This window comes from Helianthus annuus, chromosome 13 (assembly GCF_002127325.2).
Source record: "Helianthus annuus cultivar XRQ/B chromosome 13, HanXRQr2.0-SUNRISE, whole genome shotgun sequence".
Classification (NCBI taxonomy): Eukaryota; Viridiplantae; Streptophyta; class Magnoliopsida; order Asterales; family Asteraceae; genus Helianthus; species Helianthus annuus.
Window position 1 is genome coordinate 152908047 of NC_035445.2, and position 24372 is coordinate 152932418.

Consider the following 24372-nt stretch of genomic DNA (forward strand, 5'->3'; position numbering starts at 1 on the left):
TGTTAATGCACTGATATCGACTAATTTTGATGACGAACTGCTGGTATCTGATATCGTGGAGGGTATATCTTGATTTTGTAGGATGAATCACACGGATTAATGATGATTATAGGTTATCAGATGTATATCGGATGTGAATAATTGATGTATTGTGATTTAATGTTTGTTTGAAGTCCAAACTAGAGGAGAATCAGGGATGAGGCGGCTATTTTGAAAGTTCTATGTATTTACAATAATGTCATGTGTTCGCACTGGTTCTCGCAATAAAGGTGGTTCTCGCATGAACCTTACCCTATATATATATATATATATATATATATATATTTTAGAATTTTATTTTGATTGTAAATCTAAAGTCTAAAATGTGTTTTAAATTCTTCACATTCGGAATATGATAACTTTTTTTTTAATTTAGATTTACTTAGTTGTCGTATAGTGTCTCATGTCTTTATTTTTATTTTTCACTTATATATATGTTTCATTTGTTCAATTGTACATGTAAAGTATTACACTATACACAGTATTATAGTTAATTGGTTTTATTGATTCAATTTTTGTCTATTCATTTACATTACTTTTATCTGTCTAGAAGTCCCTTTTCAGACCTTTCAAATGGTACGAGACATATTACATTATCAATAGTTTTTATTGGTTTCCTTGCAAATTGTGATAAAAGTAATTATTTTGTACAATTCATATTGGTTTATAGCTTTGAATACGAGCATACCTTATATTAATGTTGATGATAGCGAAAGTGAGGAAATTGTATTTGGATGGTAGAAAATATAATATTATGCCAATATTAACCGTCAGAATAATCTATTATCAGATAAAATCAGACATGTTACCTTTGAACAAGAAAATGTCACAATAAATGTTAGTATTGGTACAAAATTTTAAGTTCCTATGACAAATACTAAAACAAATAACAGATCATATTATTATGAATGACTATACAAACTTCAATATTCATTTCGTATTTGGTCTGCATATTACTTTATATTATATATACTTAGATCATATTATGAACATATTTTTTTTTATTTCATATTATAATTTTGATTCACCCCTTGTATTACACGGGGCAGTAACCTAGTTAATGTATAAAGTCCTTCTAACATATAAAGGGTACGAAATAATTACGTATGAATGATTTTAAATTACCTATGAAAGAAATCAAAATTGCATATAAAAAATTCTGTATCAAAATTACACATAACATATGAAAGTTGTGCATGAAGAAAAATTAAAGTTACGCACAGTGTAAAATCCCTTTTTTTTTTAATAATCGTAATCCATATAACCGGTTTGAACTAAGGCTATACGGTATGGGGATCGGCTTTGGACCGTCCCCTACTGTCGCCGATCCAACCTCCATGTCGCCCCTCTCCGTCTTCATCCCGTCCCCGTCTTCACCGTCGACCGTCGACGTACCGACGTCCAGGACGATCCAAATGGTGGGCCCCCTTTTGTTTGTTTGTTTGTGAATGAGATTTGTACATTAGGCTTTAGTGAGGTTTTCTGACGGTTTACCAACGACAACAGTGAGGTTTTCCGGCGGTTTTTAGAGAGGAAGAGAGAGGAATAAACAGTAGAGAGAGGAAGGTGATGATCTTTGTCAGGAAACCGAAAAAGAAAGAGAGAGAGGATAACTTTATGTATATATATATAATATTTTTTTGCTGTACATTTTTTAATGTTTTAGGTTATATCATTTTTTAATATTAGTGACAATTATAATAGAATATTTAATTATATTGCTGTACATTTTTTTTTATTTTAGGTTAATTATAATTGAATATTTTTGTTAGTTTATTTGTTAAATGTTACAGTTTATTGGGGGGGGGGATATTCTACGGTCCCCCCAACCCCCGAGGTGATCCCACCTCGCAGACCGCCACCCAGCAAGCCTGAGTCTGGGGGTAAATCCGCTACCGTAGGGGCATTGGGAACGACCAAGACTTGAACCCGCCACCTCCGGGTTAGAATGCGGGCTGGTGGCCATTGGGCTGACACCCAATGGTTATGTTACAGTTTATTTGTTAAATGTTACAGTAAAAAAAAGTAGAAGATTTAAAAAAAAACATAAAAGTGGTGGGGAGGACTATGACTAGGACTATTCTCCATACCCTCTAGTTTTGGGGGATGGATCATTCTTGGAAGAACTATGACGTGACGCCTACGTGGCGGATCATCTTTCCTTGAAGGACCATCACCATACCGTCTAGCCTAATATGTATAGGTCTCAAAAGAGGAACTTTAAATGATACTAGTAAATGCGTAACTTGCTTTGCAAGAAAGAAAAGTAGAAGACTGATTTCTTTTAACAAGCCTTAAAGATTTATTTCCTTTATCAAAAAGCCTTAAAGATTTATTTCCTTTATCAATAAGGTTTTATAAGACGGTTCGAAAATCACGTGGCCGAGTTTATCTCGAATCTAAACTGACTGATCTACTTTCCTATTTATAAATACTAAATCAATATTGCATTCATAACTACAAACACTACCAAGATAACCCTATTCTCTAAACCACGTCTCCAACCTTCAAATCTACAGTCATGGCTGAATTACCTACGGAAAACATTTACGATATCCTCTCAAGATTGCCAGTGAAATCTTTGGCTTGTTTCCGGTGTGTAAGCAAGCAATGGTGCAACTACATCAACGATCCTTACTTTGAAACCATGTATGCCAAACGAGCGGCACTGAACGGTCACTTGCCCATTATGTTCTGTCAATTTCCATCTGTTGCTTATCCCAGCTCACCATGCACACTCAGTTTCTTGGAACATAAAAATGAAGCTGATAGTTTTACCCTAGAAGTAAAAAAGAAGCCACCAGTTATGGAGTTTATGTGTAAGAGTTGGATACACAGTTATTCTAGTAACATAGTTCTAGGTTCTTGCAATGGTCTGCTCTATTCATCAAAAGATTCCCATGATGGAAACAAGTTGGTTGTGATCCATCCTCTAAGGAAAGAAAGTTATGAGTTGCCACCCATCAAGACACCATTCCACGCACCACAACAGGCATGGGGGATTGATCTTCAAGAGTCGAACAGGCTTTGTGTTGAGGAGTCAAGCGGGCTTGGTTTTGATGATTCTACCAACACTTTCAAGATGGTGTGTGTTGTGCTAAGAGAACATGATGGGATACTAAACAACCTTCTTGAACTCAAGGAGGATCTATGGACCATGGTGCATGTCTTGGGCACAGGCTCGTGGCGAAAGATACCACAAGTCCCATCTTATCCCATAACTGGTGAAGGAATATTTGCGAATGGATGTTTGCATTGGTTAATAAGTGATAAATATGATGATTATCGCGCGGCCTACTTAGGACGACCAGTAATAAAGTTTGACATAGCGAAGGAGGAATTCGGAGTAATCAAACCTCCTCATGGACTACCAGTTTATTCGGTTAAGGAGCAGTTGGTTGATTTACATGGTGAAGTTGGATATGTGTATCATATCGTCAACCATGGTGTGGAGGTGTGGGTGTTGAAGGAGAGAGGATGGGTGATGCATTGTGAGTTCGATCAAAAATGGCCTCTTCCTCATCCTGGTGGTTTCATAAAGGTTTTAGGGTTTTGGAACGATGACGGGGACATACTAATGACAGATAATTGGTATTGGAAGAAACAAATATATGTTTACAACTTAAAAAGTGACAGTTTGCATGAACTTGGTTTAGTTGGCTGGGAAGGAGGACTTACATTAACAGATTTAAGAATATATCGTAGTAGCTTGTTTTCAACCGGTTATTCCATCAAATACTAATCTGGAATAACGCTAGTCAATTTATGTTGTCATTGTGAGGTTGTAAATTTTAGAACAGTAACTTTTGGTGTGGCTTATTAATTGTTGTTTAAAAGTTTTTGGCCCAATGAAACCTCAACCGCCCGACTAAGTATTACTTGTTATTGCCCATGTAATTTACATAATGTTTTATTGACCTATATAATCTTATGTTTATCAAAGGTTATGAATCTTACTTTTAGACAATGAAGCTTGTTACTGGTGTTTTTCTTTATTATTTATATACTATATACTATATACTAAATTATTGATCGGATATTACCACTGGAAACCCATTGTACTTCTACACTTAGCAGTCATGGCTCTCTGTTTATTTTTTCTACTGGTTGGTGCCATTGTATTAAACTAGTGGAAATACATGTGCTCCGCAGCTGGCTCGCATGAATTAGTCTTTATTGTTTGGTATCGACACTCGTTGTAGCAACCGAAAAAGGAAACTCAAAAACATAAAGTCGCAATGTGCCTAAAAGAATATCAACTCATGTTTTACATCGATCGAAAATCTTAAAAATGAATATTGGTTCCGATAATATCAATAATGATACGAGGTGATTCAGTTGGAATCAGTGTGTCAGCATGGTACCGACACTCGATAAATACATCCTATTTTTAATACACCTTCATTGTCAACAAAATTTATATCGAATTCAAATTCGAATTTAAAGGAAAATAAAAATTAATCGAATAATTCAATATTCGATTCTATAAACACCCAAGGTGATTTATCATATATATATTTGCCCATTTTTCATCTAACTTATCTTCCCAAGGTGATTTATCAATTAAATCCTGGGTTTCCTTTTTAATCCTCTTTTCTCGGATTTGCTCCTTACTTTTCTTAATAATCATACTCCTTTTTCTAGGAGATAATGGATTCTCATACTGTGCTTTACGCACAAATATTCCTTCCTCAGGAATCGTAGGGAGCTTTGAAAATTTAGTTTTGGACGAACTTCCCTCTTCGTAAATTGATCTATCTAATTTAAGATAGATATCTTGCAACTTCTGCTTACCCATACTGTAACTAACAAATAATCAGTTTAAATAAAACACATAATCACATCATAGTAATCAGGAAAATTAAGTATCGTTTAAATACTTAATTAGCTTAACTCAGTCTCTGATACCACCTTGTTTCTGTCACGGCCCCCGACCCGGTTTGACCCGTTTCAGAAGCCGCGGGACAGAAACCCCGTGATATTTGTTTAATTGAGTTTGGCAGCGGAATTTTAACATCAGGATCGTTGTAAAGCTAAAACTTTTCCCGATTATTTGTATTTCACAATTCGGGATAAAACCCCGATAATTTACAATACATAAGTTTAGTGATAAATTCTTATTTCAAAACATCTTTCTTTATTTTATACTGAGCCACTATTTTAAGCTTGAAATGCTCCTCAGCACTTTTCCTGATTTACAGCAGATTACCTGAAATATGTTTGAAAAAGATTTTGTCAGCGGGGAAATACTGAGTGAATCATTCCTTTTACTGAAAACGATATATTTGTTATAATTTCCAGTATTAAGGGTTTTTACATATGTTTATTATCAACCAACATTCAAGAATAGGTATTTGTCACAGACCAGTTCTGTGACTGTGGTCATATCACCATTGGTTGTCCCAATGAGTGACGCATGTCACAATTAGGCTCGCCCACCTAATGTGAAGGAAACAATAATAACAATACTGTGCACAATACCCCACATACCGGCTGTAATTTGGTGATTACATAAACTTAATCACTGTAATTATAACTTTGAAAATAATTTGGAGTATTGTAAAACATTTGATAAAAAGAGAATGACTCACAAACTGTGAGAAAAGAGTTTATAAAAGAGGAATGACTCACATTGCAGATTTAATACGGATAGAATATAATTTTAGCCCTGTTAACCTAATTTCACAATAATGCACACAAAACAGGGTTAGTGATCAATACAGCAGTTACGATAACTCACGAGATCAAATTCTCACAATGAATGACTAAGTGCAATACTTCAACTCATTTATCGTATTAACGACAAACGACAAAGTATAATACTTCAACTCATTTATGGAATTATCGACAAACGACAAAGCATAACCCAATGTGGGCGGCACTTAGACATTCTTTGGATATATTGATCCCGGAAAATGAATCGTAATAGCGATCGAGTAATTACCCTGTTCCGCGGCAGCACCTCGATAACAGTGCGTGTGTATTTGTAGTATAATTGTGATAATTCGTCGTACAGAAAGCGTTTGGACGACGTTTTAACTTCCAATTTCAAGTCCCAAGGCCCTCTATTTATACTGAAAATTGGCTTCTCCCGCGTGTCGCGGCAGAATTCGGGGAACCTCCCGCGTATCGCCTGGGATGCCAATTTAGGGTAGGGTAGGTTTCGTGTCCAGTAGCTTGGGTGAGTTGACAATTTTATAAAATTCAATTCAGACAACGTATAATAAGGATAATATCGATTAGGGTTTAACCCCCCCTGAGTTTTAGGGGCCCTGATCCTGATTCCGATTGTTTCGAAAATTTTAAGGTTAGTGCAGAATTACTTGGGTGTCTCAATTAGGGTTTCCTTATTGACTAATTATCATTCTAATTATTAATTTTAATGAGAGTTGTTACATCCTCCCTACCTTAGGAAAAATCTCGTCCTCGAGATTCACTGGAATAGATGAGGATATTTGCGCTTCATTTCTGACTCTAATTCCCAAGTGTATTCCGGTCATCTCTTGGAATTCCATTTGACTTTCACCAGTACAAGTCGTTTGTGTTTGAGGAATTTGACTTTTCGGTCTTCGATTTGTAAAGGTTTTTCTATGAATTTTAACTTTTCATTTACCTCTATGTCTTGGAGAGGTGCTACCAGAGATTCATCTGATAAACATTTCTTAAGACTGGATACATGAAATACATCATGTACTCCAGCTAGTTCTATGGTAGCTGTAAGCGATAAGCAACTGGTCCGATTCGTTGAATCACTGGAAATGGTCCAACATATCTTGGACTCAGTTTTCCTTTCTTACCGAATCTTACAACTCCTTTCCAAGGAGATACTTTTAGTAGTACTTTGTCTCCTATTTGGAATTCAAGTGGTTTGCGACGATTGTCTGCATAGCTCTTTTGGCGATCTCTGGCTGTTTTCAATCTTTCCTTGATTTGAGTTATCTTGTCTGTAGTTTCTTGCACAATTTCTGGACCTGATAATTGACTTTCTCCTATTTCTGCCCAACATACGGGTGTTCTGCATTTGCGTCCATACAGTGCCTCGAATGGAGCGGCTTCAATACTTGAGTGATAACTATTGTTATAGGAGAATTCAATTAATGGTAAATGGTTATCCCAATTACCTCCAAAGTCAATTACACATGCTCGGAGCATGTCTTCCAGAGTTTGGATCGTCCTTTCACTTTGTCCATCGGTATGTGGATGATATGCGGTGCTTAGATTAAGTCGGGTTCCCATTGATTCCTGGAAACTTGTCCAAAATCGGGAAGTGAAACGACTATCTCTATCCGATACAATGGAGAGCGGGACTCCATGTAAGGATACTATTTCATCCACATATAGCTTGGCTAATCTTTCCATGCTAAAGGTTTCTTTTATTGGTAGAAAATGAGCTGATTTGGTTAATCGGTCTACGATTACCCAAATTGCATCATTACCTTTTCTGGTTTTGGGTAACTTAGTAACAAAGTCCATTGTTATGAGTTCCCATTTCCATACAGGCATTTCTAACTGTTGTAGTAAACCTGAGGGTTTCTGGTGTTCGGCTTTAACTTGTGAACAAGTTAAACACTTAGATACATATTCAGCTATATCTTTTTCATTCCTATCCACCAGAAATTCTTTCTTAAATCTTGGTACATCTTATTGTTTCCTGGGTGTATGGTATACCTAGATTTATGAGCTTCTTCTAAAATCTTTGATCTTAAATTTCCTTGGTTAGGTACCCAAATTCTGCTTTTGTGAAATTTCCAAATTCCATCATTTCCTTGTTCCAATTCTTTTAGATAACCTTTCATTCCTTCGGCATCGTCCTTGATTGCCGTTTTCTGAATTTCCTTCACTTGTTCCCTTAAATCTACTTGTAAATTTATTCTAAGAGCACGAACTCGCCTTTGTTTTTCATGATACTTACGACTTAAGGCATCTGCTACTACGTTGGCCTTTCCTTCGTGATATTGAATATCACAGTCGTAATCACTCAGGACTTCCATCCATCTTCTTTGTCTCATGTTTAACTCTTTTTGCCCGAATATATACCTTAAACTCTTATGATCTGTATAAACAGTAAACTTACTTCCATACAGATAACGTCTCCATATCTTAAGGGCAAAAACTATGGCTCCTAGTTCTAAATCATGAGTCGTATAGTTCTCTTCGTGCTTTTTCAATTGTCTGGAAGCATACCCAATTACCTTCTTGCGTTGCATCAACACGCATCCATATCCTAATTTCGAAGCATCACAATATACTTCAAAATCTTCTGTTCCTTCTGGGAAAGCTAAGATTGGAGCATTGGTTAATTTCTGCTTTAGGATTCTGAAGGCTTCTTCTTGCTTTGGTCCCCACTCAAACTTAGTGGCTTTACAGGTTAGCTTAGTTAACGGTACAGCTATCTTAGAAAAATCCTTAATAAACCGTCTATAGTAACCGGCTAAACCTATAAAACTTCTAATTTCCATTGCAGTTTGTGGAACCTTCCAGTTGGTAATTGCTTTTATTTTAGCAGGATCTACGTGAATACCTTCGTGATTCACCATGTGTCCTAAGAATTGCACTTCTTGTAGCCAAAATTCACACTTTGAGAATTTAGCATACAACTTTTCTTTTCTTAACAAAGTTAAGAGTGCATGTAAGTGCTGACAATGCTCGACTTGACTTTTGGAATAAATGAGTATATCGTCAATGAACACGATCACAAATTTATCTAAATATGGTTTACAAATTCTGTTCATCATGTCCATGAATGCAGCTGGGGCATTTGTTAATCCGAAGGGCATGACTGTAAACTCATAATGACCATACCTAGTTCTGAAAGCAGTTTTAGGTATGTCTTCTTCTTGAACTTTTAATTGATGATATCCAGAGCGCAAATCTATCTTAGAAAAATACTTAGCGCCTTGTAATTGATCAAAGAGGTCATCAATTCTAGGTAATGGGTATCGATTCTTAATTGTAATCTTATTTAATTCTCTATAATCAATACACATTCTCATTGATCCATCTTTCTTTTTCACAAACAACACTGGTGCACCCCAAGGGGATGAACTAGGTTGTATAAATCCTTTGCTTAGTAATTCATCTAATTGCTTCTTTAATTCTAGCATTTCGGTAGGAGCTAATCGATAGGGTGCCTTGGCTATCGGTGTAGTTCCTGGAATTAGATGAATCCTAAATTCTACCTCTCTATCTGGTGGTAACCCAGGTAAATCTTCTGGAAATATATCTGGGTATTCTGAGACTACAGGGATTTCCTTAAGTTCTTTTCCTTTAGTACAAATGATTACTGAAATCATATATACTATTCCCCGTTTCCGTTCATAATTAGCAACTTTCATTACTGATATGAACTTTAATGGCTTCCGAGGTTTATCTCCTGCAATCTTAACTAGCTGTCCATTAGGTGTTCGAATTTCTATAGAGTTCTTATCACATATGATTTGAGCATGGTTGGCTATTAACCAATCCATTCCTAACACAACATCGAATTCAGCTAATTTCATATGAAATAGGTTTGCAGTAAATTTATGACCTAAAAGTTCTATGTCTACTTTTTGCAAAACTTGATTGATTTTGACTGTATTCCCATCCGCAGTTTCGACTGCAAAGATCTGCCTAATGGTAGTTAATGGTAACTTAAGAGCTTGACAGAATGAAGTATTTATAAAACTTTGGTTTGCACCAGAGTCAAATAATACTTTTGCATAGACGTTGTGAACTAAAAATGTACCGGCGATCACATCCGGAATAAGTTCTGCTTCTTGAGTAGTTAACTGAAATGCTCTGGCATTCTTCTTAGTAGCTCCTTCAGCTGCCTTGGGTTTGTTGTCTACTGGGTTGATTAACTTAGGACATTCTGGTTTGATATGTCCAGCTTCCCCACAATTGTAACAAATTATGGACTTCTTTCTGCAGTTTTCTTCCCGATGTCCGGTTGTTTTGCAAAAATTGCAAATTCTATTACATTTTCCAAAATGTCTCTTGTTGCAAATTTTGCAAATTGGCACAGTTGAAGATTGCCCTGTTCCTCTCTTCTTGAAATTACTACTATTACCCATCCTGAATCCTTGGGTAATTTTCTGAGCTAATTCCTTCTTCTTATCTTCATCTCGTGTGTGTATCAGTTCATCAGTTAAGGTGTTAGCTAATTCTACTGCATCGTCAATAGTGCGAGGTCTCGCAGCTTTAACGATATTGCGAATTTCGCTAATTAATCCCCAAATATATCGAGAAATGAGTACTGGTTCTGGCGAAGCCAGGTTAGGTACCACTCTCGCATATTCGAAGAATGTTGAAGTATAACCACGACAATCTACCCCGGTCATTCGATGATTTAGGAACTTATTTGCCATCTGTTCCTTCTCATACTCAGGACAGAATTTCCTTTCGACAAGATTTTTAAATTCGTCCCAAGTCATAGCATAAGCCATCCGTCTTCCTTTTGCCTGTAGCACTGTGTTCCACCATTCTAGTGCTCCTTCCTTAAACAGGTTTGAGGCATACATGACTTGATCTTCTTCAGCACATTTACTTATTGCAATTACTGCTTCGGTTTTCTCTAACCATCGCAGCGTTGCAGTTGCTCCTTCGTTGCCTGCAAATTCAGCGGGTTTACAAGCAAGGAATTCTTTGAAAGTGCAACCAGGTGTTGCAGCTTTTCGCTTTTTAGGGCGCGACGTGTGCTGAGATTCATTGTCATGATTTATATAATCATTGCCCCCGTTTATACTGTTACTGAAATTATCTTCGATAGTATGTTTACTAGGAACGATATGTTGCGGATCGTTCGGATTTTTCATAGCAGCAACGAACATTGGAATTGCGTTGGCTATTCCTTGGGCAACAATATTTTCGATATCTCTTTTAGTCATATATTGATCTTCTGGGTGTTGCTCCGATTGATTAACTTCATTTACTGGTTCGTTATCATTATTTGCCATCTGACGATAATTTATTAGGAGTAATTAGCAATTAGCAATTTATACAAATAATTCAAACAATTTAAAGCACATAAAGCCAAAATTATCGATTTCTCGATTCCATTTCATATCAGTATAGTATGCATCAATACACACCGATATTTTACAAGGTTTTATTCATTATGTTACAACTGGTTTCACTATTTACTTGTACTATTATACAAAGATAACTTTACTACCCTCCTATTGGTCATTCTAGAAACGGAGTTCCCTCTCGTCATACTTCCAGGCAATCTGTCCCCCTATTTCCCTAATTCTATTCCCTGCATCCATCAACTCTTCACCAAAATGGCGAAGTTCAGCCAGGTTTTCATTGCTCATTGGTGGATTAGGTAAGGGTTCTGGGTCGAATTGTGGAAGAAACGAATAAGGGCTATTGACAATATTTTGAAATTGCCAATCGTTTGTCCACCATTCTTCCATTTCTACAGGTTGGTCATGGACTATTGGTTCAGTGATGGTTGGTGCAAAATTCATAGGGATTGGGTTTTCGATAGGATAGGTAAAAATATTTGTGTTGACAGGTTGCATAGTCTCACATTTTTCCAACAGGGTATCTATCTCTTCCTGAAAAGTAATTTTCTGGTTTTGATTAGAGCTCTCTCCGACTTCTATCTGAGTTGATCTAGAATCTTGCCCTATTTCTATTTCTATTTCTTGAGAATATTGATCAAATTGTTCCTCCATTTGTCTAGACTCGTTATTGGCTTCAGTTTCTTTTTCTTGCTGATTAGGGTTTTCCTGGATTATAATCGCTTTTCCTTTTTCTAAAGGTTCACTAGTTCTAGGAGGTTTTGTAACTGGCTTTTTCTTACGTATACGGCTCCCCCACACATAATTTTTCTTTGGCCTTCTTTTTGGTTTGGTCACCGGTGGAGTAGGGAATTTTACAGGTTGGTCCACATCAGCAAAGTATACCGTAAATTCATGAGAAACTTCGATATTTACTGGGTACAGATTGAGGTTCTGAAAAGCTTCAGATATCTCGTTCATGCTGTGTAGCACATATGCAAAATGCACAAAATATTAAGTTAAAACTTTGGAACAAAGTTTAACAAATAAACGTCAAAGTTTTTATTGCACACTAATTGTACAAAATACAAGAAAACACATACTCAGTTTTATTTATTTACTTACTGAGAAATACTAGTACTAGATTTAGAGTACTTTAAAGATTGGCATTTTCTGCTACAGTAGCTAGCATATATATATTTGCCCATTTTTCATCTAACTTATCTTCCCAAGGTGATTTATCAATTAAATCCTGGGTTTCCTTTTTAATCCTCTTTTCTCGGATTTGCTCCTTACTTTTCTTAATAATCATACTCCTTTTTCTAGGAGATAATGGATTCTCATACTGTGCTTTACGCACAAATATTCCTTCCTCAGGAATCGTAGGGAGCTTTGAAAATTTAGTTTTGGACGAACTTCCCTCTTCGTAAATTGATCTATCTAATTTAAGATAGATATCTTGCAACTTCTGCTTACCCATACTGTAACTAACAAATAATCAGTTTAAATAAAACACATAATCACATCATAGTAATCAGGAAAATTAAGTATCGTTTAAATACTTAATTAGCTTAACTCAGTCTCTGATACCACCTTGTTTCTGTCACGGCCCCCGACCCGGTTTGACCCGTTTCAGAAGCCGCGGGACAGAAACCCCCTGATATTTGTTTAATTGAGTTTGGCAGCGGAATTTTAACATCAGGATCGTTGTAAAGCTAAAACTTTTCCCGATTATTTGTATTTCACAATTCGGGATAAAACCCCGATAATTTACAATACATAAGTTTAGTGATAAATTCTTATTTCAAAACATCTTTCTTTATTTTATACTGAGCCACTATTTTAAGCTTGAAATGCTCCTCAGCACTTTTCCTGATTTACAGCAGATTACCTGAAATATGTTTGAAAAAGATTTTGTCAGCGGGGAAATACTGAGTGAATCATTCATTTTACTGAAAACGATATATTTGTTATAATTTCCAGTATTAAGGGTTTTTACATATGTTTATTATCAACCAACATTCAAGAATAGGTATTTGTCACAGACCAGTTCTGTGACTGTGGTCATATCACCATTGGCTGTCCCAATGAGTGACGCATGTCACAATTAGGCTCGCCCACCTAATGTGAAGGAAACAATAATAACAATACTGTGCACAATACCCCACATACCGGCTGTAATTTAGTGATTACATAAACTTAATCACTGTAATTATAACTTTGAAAATAATTTGGAGTATTGTAAAACATTTGATAAAAAGAGAATGACTCACAAACTGTGAGAAAAGAGTTTATAAAAGAGGAATGACTCACATTGCAGATTTAATACGGATAGAATATAATTTTAGCCCTGTTAACCTAATTTCACAATAATGCACACAAAACAGGGTTAGTGATCAATACAGCAGTTACGATAACTCACGAGATCAAATTCTCACAATGAAGGACCAAGTGCAATACTTCAACTCATTTATCGTATTAACGACAAACGACAAAGTATAATACTTCAACTCATTTATCGAATTATCGACAAACGACAAAGCATAACCCAATGTGGGCGGCACTTAGACATTCTTTGGATATATTGATCCCGGAAAATGAATCGTAATAGCGATCGAGTAATTACCCTGTTCCGCGGCAGCACCTCGATAACAGTGTGTGTGTATTTGTAGTATAATTGTGATAATTCGTCGTACAGAAAGCGTTTGGACGACGTTTTAACTTCCAATTTCAAGTCCCAAGGCCTTCTATTTATACTGAAAATTGGCTTCTCCCGCGTGTCGCGGCAGAATTCGGGGAACCTCCCGCGTATCGCCTGGGATGCCAATTTAGGGTAGGGTAGGTTTCGTGTCCAGTAGCTTGGGTGAGTTGACAGTTTTATAAAATTCAATTCAGACAACGTATAATAAGGATAATATCGATTAGGGTTTAACCCCCCTGAGTTTTAGGTAGGGCTGTTCAAAAAGCTCGCGGCTCGAAGCTTGCTCGAAGCTCGCTCGGATTTAGCTCGGAAAAAGCTCGCTCGATTTGACTCGGTATAAAAGTGAGCCGAGTCGGCTCGGCTCGGTTAGAAAGTGAGCCTAGCTCGGCTCGGCTCGTAACGAGCCGAGCTGGCTCGGTTCGGCTCGCTTTGTAGCTCGGCTCGGTTTAGCTCGAATTATTTTATTTATAATAAGTTTTAATTTTATATACATTATAATATATTACAAAAAAACTGATTATTATTTACATGTATATAGGTTTGTAATTTGATATTTATGGCATATTTGAAGATTGATTACCATACTAATGAACTAATATTGTATTTTATTGAAATTAAAACTTATTTTGCGTTGTTAAACTTGATTTTGGTTTGAATTGTATTAGGTTGAACTTATTTTGAATATATTCTTTTAAATTGTTGAATAATATCTTAGGCTATTAAATTTTAAGAGGTATATATTAGTTTTTTTTTATAAAATTGAGCCAAACCAAGCCGAGCCGAGCTAGCTCGGTTTAAAACCAAGCCGAGCCCGAGCTTAGATTTTCAGCTCGGTTTCAAATCCGAGCCGAGCCGAGCCAGCTCGGTTTATAATCGAGCCGAGCCCGAGCTTGGCCTGGCTCAGCTCGGCTCGGCTCATGAACAGCCCTAGTTTTAGGGGCCCTGATCCTGATTCCGATTGTTTCGAAAATTTCAAGGTTAGTGCAGAATTACTTGGGTGTCTCAATTAGGGTTTCCTTATTGACTAATTATCATTCTAATTATTAATTTTAATGAGAGTTGTTACAGTTCCAAAACCTGGATTTTAGAGATGAGCTTCAAAACTTTTTGAGTTCGAGTTACCCAACTAAGTTTGGAAGCGAAGATGTTGATGGTGAAGAATCGGATGAGGACAGCGACGATGACACAAATATGATTTAAAATTATGACATTTTAGATGTTAAGTAGTTTTATGACGTATTAGTGACTTAAAACGATTTCGAATTGTGACGTTTATGCAGTTTACGCTTATGTAGATTATGCTTATTTAAATTTATGTTTGGTTAGTTTTGTGGCTCGTGAACCAGAAATGGACAGGTTTTAATATGAAAAAATTGGAAAAAACGAAAAAACCAGAAAAATCCAAAAAAAAATTGGTTTAGTGGCGACCCTTATCGTCGCTATTGATTAACAGGCTTTAGCGACGAAATCAGCAATAGCGGAGACATGCTTTAGCGACGAGTCGCCGCTATTGCCTTTTGCTAGCTTTAGCGACGTTTTTTGCCTTTTGTAGTGGATGTGTTTCTAGAAAACCTTTTTTATAGTAAATGTTTTTTTTCCAGCAAATGTTTATAAGACGTTGTTAAAAAATATTTGTTTTTATTAATATTTGAAATATTTTGAAATTAAAAGATGGTGTTCATCTAATAAGACTTGATTTTAAACCGGTGTATTTTAATACGGTGTTGAAAACACCGTCTTAAAACCCATATCACCCCGTCTAAAGATCTGTTTTTGTAGTAGTGAACAAAGAAAACTAGAAACTATAACTTCTTTGTAAAATTTAACTTATCTAAACATAAACATTTATGATTTATAGTATTAAACCCTAACAAATATACAAAGTATAATTCTACATAAACTTTTAACACTAAACAAGATATCAAAGGACAAGAAAACTCACAAATCGCGTCAAACCCAATCGGTCAACGCCAGTCAACAGCGTCGATTTCACTCAAAGTGCAGGGACGATCAAACAATTAACAGCAGGGGCGATTCCAGCAGGCTTTAGCAGGGACGATTTTGTGCAGATATCAGGCTTCAGTAGGGACGATCAAACAACAGGGCCAGGGACGATTCCAACAGAGTCACTGGCTTTTGTTCGACACAGATACTTCTTCGACGTTTGGTTTTCCAAATTACCGCCTTTCAATTCTATCACCAATTGGGCTAAGTTTTATTATTTACCAATTTGGACACCTTCCAATTCCACTATTATTAATTTGGGCTTATTTTATCATTTGGGTTAATTATTCTATAAGTTTTCGGGTTGTAAAAAATGTTTGGGCTTATAAAAAATGGGATTTTAGTAATATCAAGTATCCTATTTTTTGGTTTGAGGTATTTTCGTATTTTTTAGGGTATCATTTGTATAAAACCGAAAGAAAAACCACTACGGATACGGGGTTGAGCCGTAACCCGTGCTACGGTTCCTATAATTATAGTTCCGCCCCTGATTACTTTTATTTAACATACGGTTGTAACTCATTTAATTTTTTACTAATAGGGTTGAGCCATAATCCGTGCTACGGTTCCTATAATTATAGTTCCGCCCCTGATTACTTTTATTTAACATACGGTTGTAACTCATTTAATTTTTTACTAATATGGGGTTTCTTTAGTAAATTCCGTTTATTAGGTTTCTTTTCTAACAAAACTGAATACACAGTTGTGTATATTTTTTTTCTTGACATTCTTATATATTTATATTATTGGAAAAGAGTTGTGTTCAAACTTGAGCATTTTTTTGTTGTATGCCATATTTGATGATGTTGGTACCGTACCTCGTGACGAACGGATCTAATACCGAAAGAATAATATAGACTTTATTATCGGAACCAGTATCATTATTCGTTTATAGTGTTTTGAAATACAACTTTATTTTTTTTGGGCCAAATCAGACAAATTTTTCTTTATAAAACCATTGTAAAAAACTTTTCTTTGTAACGCAACCTACATTAGGGCGATATCATGACAAACTAAGTTATATCTAGAATAATGCATGCTATTGTGTTGTAATGATACATATTATAGATAGCGTACTAGTTTTGAAATAAATAAAAACTGAACAACGATGCTACCTGTATCGGTTTTATCAGAAGTGGTGTGAGTATTCAACTTATGAGTTTCTATTGATATAAAAGACTTTCTTTCTTTTCAAATATAATATCTTATTATAAAATTTTGAATACACTATTGCAACATGTCTATTTTTATCTATATTTTAATTTAATTTAATTTTAATTTAATTTAATTTAATTTTAATTTAATTTAATGCAAATTTTATTAAAGAAAACGCGAAAACATAACCCACTATTCAGCTTAAATAATGGAAAAGCGTAATTGGGCTTTGAATTAGTTATATAAAATCCAAGATGGTGATCACTAATAATCATCTTGGGTTTAGGTTGAAACAAAAGCCCAAATGAAATCGAGAAGGAAGATAAAAAGGAGGTCGGCAATTGGGATTTGGCCTTTGGGGGTCGACGACTTCGACTACTTTTGACGGCCTAAGAAATTCGACTGGGAAGAAAAGAAACAATCTTTTAATGATTGTTATTCTTAAAGGAAATTAATCACTTTGTGGTTTTGTAAGTATTTAATTTCATGTTTTGTTTAGTATTTGTTTAGACTAGCTTGGTTACGGTACAAACCATATTTATCCTACAAATCGTAAGAACAGATCCTAGCACTTAAAAAAAGTTAAATTAGCACATATCAAAACAATACATACATAAAAGTAGCACATCTGAATTATATTAGCACATGAAAATTAATCAACATAATTGATCTTAGCACACATATTTGAATGATATCAGCACTTCTTTTAATTAGCACATTGAAAACAAAAGAAAGATTCAAATAAAAAATTAAGTGCTTGTTAGCATATCCATAGAGAATTCAATATAATTAATATTATTTAGAATTTTATTTTTTTAATATTTTATATGGTTTGTATTTGATTCTACTATATGTTCAACTAAATCAATTTTTTATTTCAATATTTGAGTTTTTTTTTTTTTTAATCATTTGCAAACTTATGTGAAACGATTATTTAAGATCAATTACTGAATGGCTTGTTTGAATGATTTTGTATTATAAACCCGGATCATATCCTGAAATATATTAGTTAGATTATTGATAAAGTTCATTCAAGATTTAGTATTGATACAAGAAACAAATAATGTTAAGCTTTTTCCAAAAACATGTGTGTTAAATTATAATCCATACTTCCATCATTGCAACCTAAAGCTAACATCAGAATTCGTCTTAGTTGTTTATTTTTATTTTGCCTTCTTTAATTTTAAGTTTACGTCAACCTCTCCTTTTATACTAGCAAGTTCTTGCAGGTTATGATTTATAATATTCAAGCAAGCCCTAAACTCTAAGCAACCAATCATGGCTGCAGAATTGCCTTCGGAAATCATGTTCGATATCTTGTCAAGAATGCCGGTGAAATCTTTGGCTCGTTTCCGGTGTGTAAGCAAGCTATGGTGCAAATACATCAACAATCCATACCTTGAAATCATGTGTGCCAAACGAGCAATAGTAAACGAACCCATGCTCATCATGTTCCATCAGTTCCCATCTGATCATCCCAACTCACCATGCATGCTCAGTTATTTAGAATATACAGCAGAAGAAGAAGAAGAGGAAGAGGAAGAGGAAGAGGAAGAGGAAGAGGAAGGAGAAGGAGAAGGAGAAGCTTTTACCCTACAAGTGAATACGAAGCCACCGGTTATGGAGTTTATGTGTAAGAGTGCCACTTATAGATATCCAAATGACATAGTTCTAGGTTCTTGCAATGGTCTACTCTATTCATCAAAAGGTCATTGCGATGACAACACCTTGTTTGTGATCCATCCTCTAAGGAAAGAATGTTATGAGTTGCCACCTATCAACATACGTAACTCTTACCTGCGGATTTCTGTTGAGGAGACATGTGGGCTTGGTTTCGATTATTCCAACAACACTTTCAAGATGGTGTCTGTTGTGCTTCGAGAGCATGTTTCGGGACCTAACTTTTATCAGGTAAATGAAGGGATATATACCATGGTGCATGTCTTGGGCACAGACTCATGGCGTAAGATACCCCAAGTCCCATCTTATCCCATAACCGGTGAAGGCGTGTTCGCTAATGGATGTTTGCATTGGCTAATTAGTAATGAACGTTATGGTGACCACTCAACCTATTTAGAAAGAAGAGTAGTAAGCTTTGATGTGTCGAATGAGAAATTCGGATTGATTAATGCCCCTCATGGAAGACCTTGCGGTTTGGTTAGGGAGCAATTGGTTGATTTACATGGTGAAGTTGGATATGTGTATCATATCGTCAACCATGGTGTGGAGGTGTGGGTGTTGAAGGAGAGAGGATGGGTGATGCATTGTGAGTTCGATCAGAAATGGCCTCTTCCTAGAGGTGTGATAAAGGTTTTAGGTTTTTGGAACCAAAACGGGGACGTATTAATGACTGATAAATGGAAGGAGATTTATGTTTATAACTTAGAAAGTGATAGTTTGGATCAAGCCTACTTTGTTGGATGGGAAGAAAAGGCTGCAATAGATATCAGGTTGTATGAAATTAGTTTGTTTACAGCCCGTAATTGGATCAATAACTGATCTGAAAAAAAGTTAGCTGATTTTTGTTTTTTAATAAATTGGATCAATAACGGATGTGAAAAAAAGTTAGCTTATTTTTGTTTTTTTAATAATTTGGTCCAATATGTTTTTTATGTTATATTAAACCTCATTTGACCGAAACCCCAGAGTTACTGTAAGCAATGGCGAAGCTTGAGATTTCCGACCCGGGGGTTGAAATGTATACACCAAAAAATTTCTATAAAACCCGGTGGTCGAAAACGTATATACCCAAAAATTTCTATACGAAAACTACATACACTCGTGTGAAAAGTGTTAAGACTCGTGTGAAAATGGCCCGTTTGCTATACGGGTGCACATAAATTACTCAAATCAAGTAAATTAATACACCATATTCAACAATGTCAATGTTCATGGGACTAGCAGAAAGTAGTCACTGTGATTAAATACCAGAACCTAAGTTGAAAATGTGCATTTGAATAAGGAGGATAGATAAAAACTAGATGTTATCCTGCAAGTTACATAACACCCTATGGTGCACCTCTCAAATAGTTAAAAAGGTTGAGTGGCGGCATAGAAGAATGATATGGCTTCGTAAACGAGTTTAATAAACCAATGACTTGTTACTGTTGGGTTAATCTTGATGTTACGGGTCACGGGTCGGTGCGTTATCGGGTCAACATAGTAACGGATAAGGGCAGAATGGTCCAGGGGTAAAAGGGTCAGAAACCAGCAATTTTATTACGTGAATTGGTTGATGCTTTTGCTGCAAGTTTGAGTTTTTTTATATTTGTTTATTTATTAGTTAAATTAGGTAGACTTGGTATAGGTTTGACCTATTTTATTGGAAGTGTACGTTGGTGATGGGTAGAAGAGTGGGTATCCATGTTTACCTATTCTTTAGGTAGAAAATAGGTTTATTTATTATTTTATATTTCCCACGTTCTGTATTGTATGACTATATATAGTCTTTGGTTAGTCAATAAAGTGGAAAACCCTTTTTGATAACAATCGAACACAAAAGTCACTTCAAAGCTTTTCTATTCTCACATACATTACATACTATAACTTCGTGAGTGTATTGAGTGTGAGGAGTGGGACCTGAACCAACAGTTACTATATATTTATAAAAAATTGTAACAATTACAGGTTGGATGTTAATTACCTAAAATGGAGAAACAATAATAAGTTACTTTAACAAAATGTATACGTCTCGGTCGTCAGAAAATGGTAAACAAATTCTACAGTGTAAATTAAGTTCCGAAAATCTAATTCGATCCATAACTAAACTGTAGGTTCTTGTACATGCTGAGGATGACTTAAATAATTAATCTGTGTTGATTTTGATATCTGGCTAAGGTAAGGATTCGGATATCAAAAACTCCATGTGGTAGGGATATCTTCACTTTAGTTTCTACGCATTGTTTAGCTTTTAAGCATCCTAAACTTCCTTAAGAATTTTTGATATGTTATAGTTCAAATTCACTTTTGACATTTTGTTATGCTTCGTTCCTGTTACTAGTGATGTGAAACTTGTAGCATGCAATTGGCTTTATGAACTTGTGCTCATTATTATACATTCTTGTAGACGATAAGAGTATGGAGTTGTGTAATTATGTTAACGTATTTGTTAAGAAGTTATGTCACGAGCATGTCTACATGTCATTGTACCATCAATGACGTGATATGTTTCATGACGTTGTTAAAAAGATCACAACGTCCAAGGTCATGGTCCCGATTACTAAATATACATCAGATTTTCAGCATATAGTGTTCATCTTGGTGTTTCAACACTTTCATTGATTCTCATTTGTAAATTAGGACTTAAATTCAAGTTTTCTACATATTACAGGTACATTTGAGACAACTGGCCGGTAGATCTGGGACATAAATGTAAAAGTGGATATACTAGAAAACCAATGTCCATACTATTTGTTTTTTCAATTTTCAATTTAGACTTGACATGTAGTTCCGATCATGTTTTCTCTTCTGTGGTGTTTTGGATTTTACTATTAATATGTGGATTGTTATTATGATGATGGTGATTATTTTTATTTTAAATCATCTATCTTTATTAGTGTTGTAAAAATCGCAATTAGGCGGCGACTAGTCGTTAAGTAATCGCTAGTCGACCGGTAATTAAGTAATTTTTCGTTAATCAGTCCATTAATCATTAGTCGGGCTTAGTCGGGCGTAGTCGGACCTAGTCGGCCAGCCAAAAATCGATGATTCCGGCCAGATTCCGACAAAAAGCCTGTATATTCCGGCCAATACCTCTAAATTCCGGCCGGTTTTTCAACCAAACCATGTAAATTCCAACAATTAGTCTTTGATACTTAAAAAATGAGTTGAGTAAGAGTTAAAACCTAGCTACTTAAAATATTTATCTATAAAATATGTATACATAAAAGTGAAAATTACATATAAAAAACCCGATCTGATTAATCCCGAGTAATCGCTAGTCTCCATCTCACCGGCCGACTAGCGACTAACGAGTTCTCCAACCTTGATCTTTATAGATGGATTAAATGTTTCGTATTTATAAACTAGGTATATATCATAAGGTTTGATCGACCGAAACTTTATTCTCATATTTGAAAAGTATCTTAAAAATATCGTTCTATAATTCTTAAACTTCCAGTTTTAACTATATGATTTTTTTTCTTTATTTAGCCCGTATGATACACCATATTATAACCTAATCTTCTATACTAAATAATAAAAGAAACCAAAAAAGGACACATGTCATTCATTGAAGCCATCTATTTTTTAAAATTTTTCTCTCTATCCTACTTAATTATAGATAATTAGTATTAATTAAAAGATAATTATAAAATTTAATTTAATATAAATTTAAACAATTCGTATAGTAGATAATATGATGTTTTAAAATATTTATTAGATTTCAAAATTATTTATCCTGAAATTAACAAGAGACGTATAATAAATATAAATTAATATAATGTAAATGATGTATTTATTTTATTAAACTAAAGTAGTTAATGGTAGAACATATTTCATAAATGTTTATAAGGGGTAAAAAAAATTAATCAATGTTCATTGGTTGTATACTTTTATTTTCGTGTTCAACTCTCAACTCAAATACGGTATTCAGTATTACGTGACATTTATAAGAATCATCACCGCAGTCATCCCATCCATCATATATCGAGTATATCCGTTAATTTTTTTTAAGATATAATTTTTTTAGATTCATTCAATCAGTGTAATAAGTGTAATAAACGAGGTTTTTTTAAAGATATAATACATGTATTATTTACTATACAAAATTACATTTATGCAACTCGTGTAATACACCGGGTTTTAAAAAATATAACTTTTTTTTATTGTGTGGTATATATAATTAGATTTATTCAATCCGTATAATACACAGGGTTTATAAAGATATAACAAAATATAACTTTTTATTGACTGTTATATAAAATTACATGTGTTCAAGCCATACAATACATGAGGTTCTTAAAAATGTAACTTTTTTTTCGTTATTTAATATATAAAATTAAATTTACTCAACCCGTACAATACACGAGGTTCTTAAAGATACAATTCTTTTATTGTTTAATATATAAAATTACACTTATTCAATGTATGTAATAAACGTGATTTTTAAAGATATATTGTTTTATGATTTGGTATATAAAATTACATTTATTCAACTCGTGTAATACACGAGGTTTTTAAATATATATTTTTATTATTTGTTATATAAAATTACATTTATTCAACCCGTGTATTACACGGGTTTCTAACCTAGTTATAAAATATTTAATAGCAAGTAGGGATCTTTGAACCTAGTTATAAAATATTTAATAGCAACATGGGACGTGTATCGGTGAGGAAGAATAAGGTTAGCGTGTGGTCAAATGTGATAAAGGAAGTGTCGTCGCTAAACAAAAACGGTGCTGATTTCGGCAGCATAATTGGCTGCAAAATTGGAAGGGGGACGACTGTTCGATTTTGGTTGGACAGATGGCTCGGCGACAGTGTGTTAAAAGTTTCATGGTTTGTTTCGGCTAGAAACTAAGAAAAGATGCTTTGTGTCGGATGTGGTTTCAATGGAGAACATGGAGATTCAGTTAAGTTGGAACTGGAAAAGGGCGCCTCAAGATGAAGAATCGCTGCTGCAGCTTAACAGTCTGCAACAGCTTCTGCAGCAGATTTCGGTTCGGTTGGGGCAAGATGATTGGTGATGGAGCAGTGATAAAGATGGTTGTTTCTCGACGGCTGCTGTGCGGAATTGGTTGGTTGGGGATCTAGAGGTTACTCGGCAAAATGTATTTGAATGGTGCAAATGGTTACCTAACAAATGTAATATCTTCATATGGCGTGCCTTGATGGATCGGATTTCAACTAAAGTCGCTCTTACAAAGAGGAATATTTTTACAGAAGATATCCGTTGTGTGCTGTGTGAGGAAGGGGAGGAAACGGTAGACCATGTATTTTCTGGATGTGGTTTCTCAACCGGGGTGTGGGATATTGTATCTAAATGGTGTGGTATTCCTAATTATTTCACTTTTAGCCTTAAAGATGTCATGGAGCTTCATAACGTGCAAGGTATATCGACAACACACAAAGAGATTGTTAGAGGGGTGATTATAGCGTCTTGTTGGAGGTTATGGAAAGCTAGAAATGAATTCATATTTGAGAACAAAGTGCTTAAAGTTGTGGAGATAGTGGCAGATATCAAGGCGCTAACATATTTATGGTATAGTAATAGTAACAATAGTGAAGGTTTGGACTCGGAGAATCGGTATAAATTGTATTTGATGTAACATTTTGTGGCGGCCTCTTCTCTCCGCCTTGGAGAGTTGGAGGGTTTCGCGTTTGGTGTTAATCGAAGTTCTCTTTTCAAAAAAAAAAAAAAAAAAAAAAAAAAAAAAAAAAAAAAAAAAAAACCACGACACTCCAACTTTACAAGGTAACCTATACACCTATCGATGAGATTTATATAAAGAAACAACAATCTATTCGATTTTTTCCTTAGTC

The 24372-nt window shown here is 35.0% G+C and overlaps 3 protein-coding genes across 3 annotated transcripts; all 3 read left to right on the forward strand.

The window, feature by feature from the left end:
* The first annotated feature begins 2560 nt into the window (after positions 1-2560).
* Positions 2561-3781, forward strand: LOC110902014 (F-box protein At5g62510). The gene has a single exon (XM_022148758.1). The coding sequence runs from the start codon at positions 2561-2563 to the stop codon at positions 3779-3781; it is 1221 nt and encodes a 406-aa protein (XP_022004450.1).
* A 14384-nt stretch (positions 3782-18165) lies between these two features.
* LOC110902013 (putative F-box protein At4g09190) lies at positions 18166-19386 on the forward strand. Its single transcript, XM_022148757.2, has one exon. The coding sequence runs from the start codon at positions 18166-18168 to the stop codon at positions 19384-19386; it is 1221 nt and encodes a 406-aa protein (XP_022004449.2).
* Positions 19387-23720: 4334 nt separating this feature from the next.
* On the forward strand, positions 23721-24158 carry LOC110902012. Its single transcript, XM_022148756.1, has one exon. The coding sequence runs from the start codon at positions 23721-23723 to the stop codon at positions 24156-24158; it is 438 nt and encodes a 145-aa protein (XP_022004448.1).
* Positions 24159-24372: the final 214 nt, after the last annotated feature.

Bases quoted from the DNA above. Each gene is read 5' to 3' on its own strand.
- LOC110902014 (XM_022148758.1), top strand. From the start codon at position 2,561: ATGGCTGAATTACCTACGGAAAACATTTACGATATCCTCTCAAGATTG.
- LOC110902013 (XM_022148757.2), top strand. From the start codon at position 18,166: ATGGCTGCAGAATTGCCTTCGGAAATCATGTTCGATATCTTGTCAAGA.
- LOC110902012 (XM_022148756.1), top strand. From the start codon at position 23,721: ATGGATCGGATTTCAACTAAAGTCGCTCTTACAAAGAGGAATATTTTT.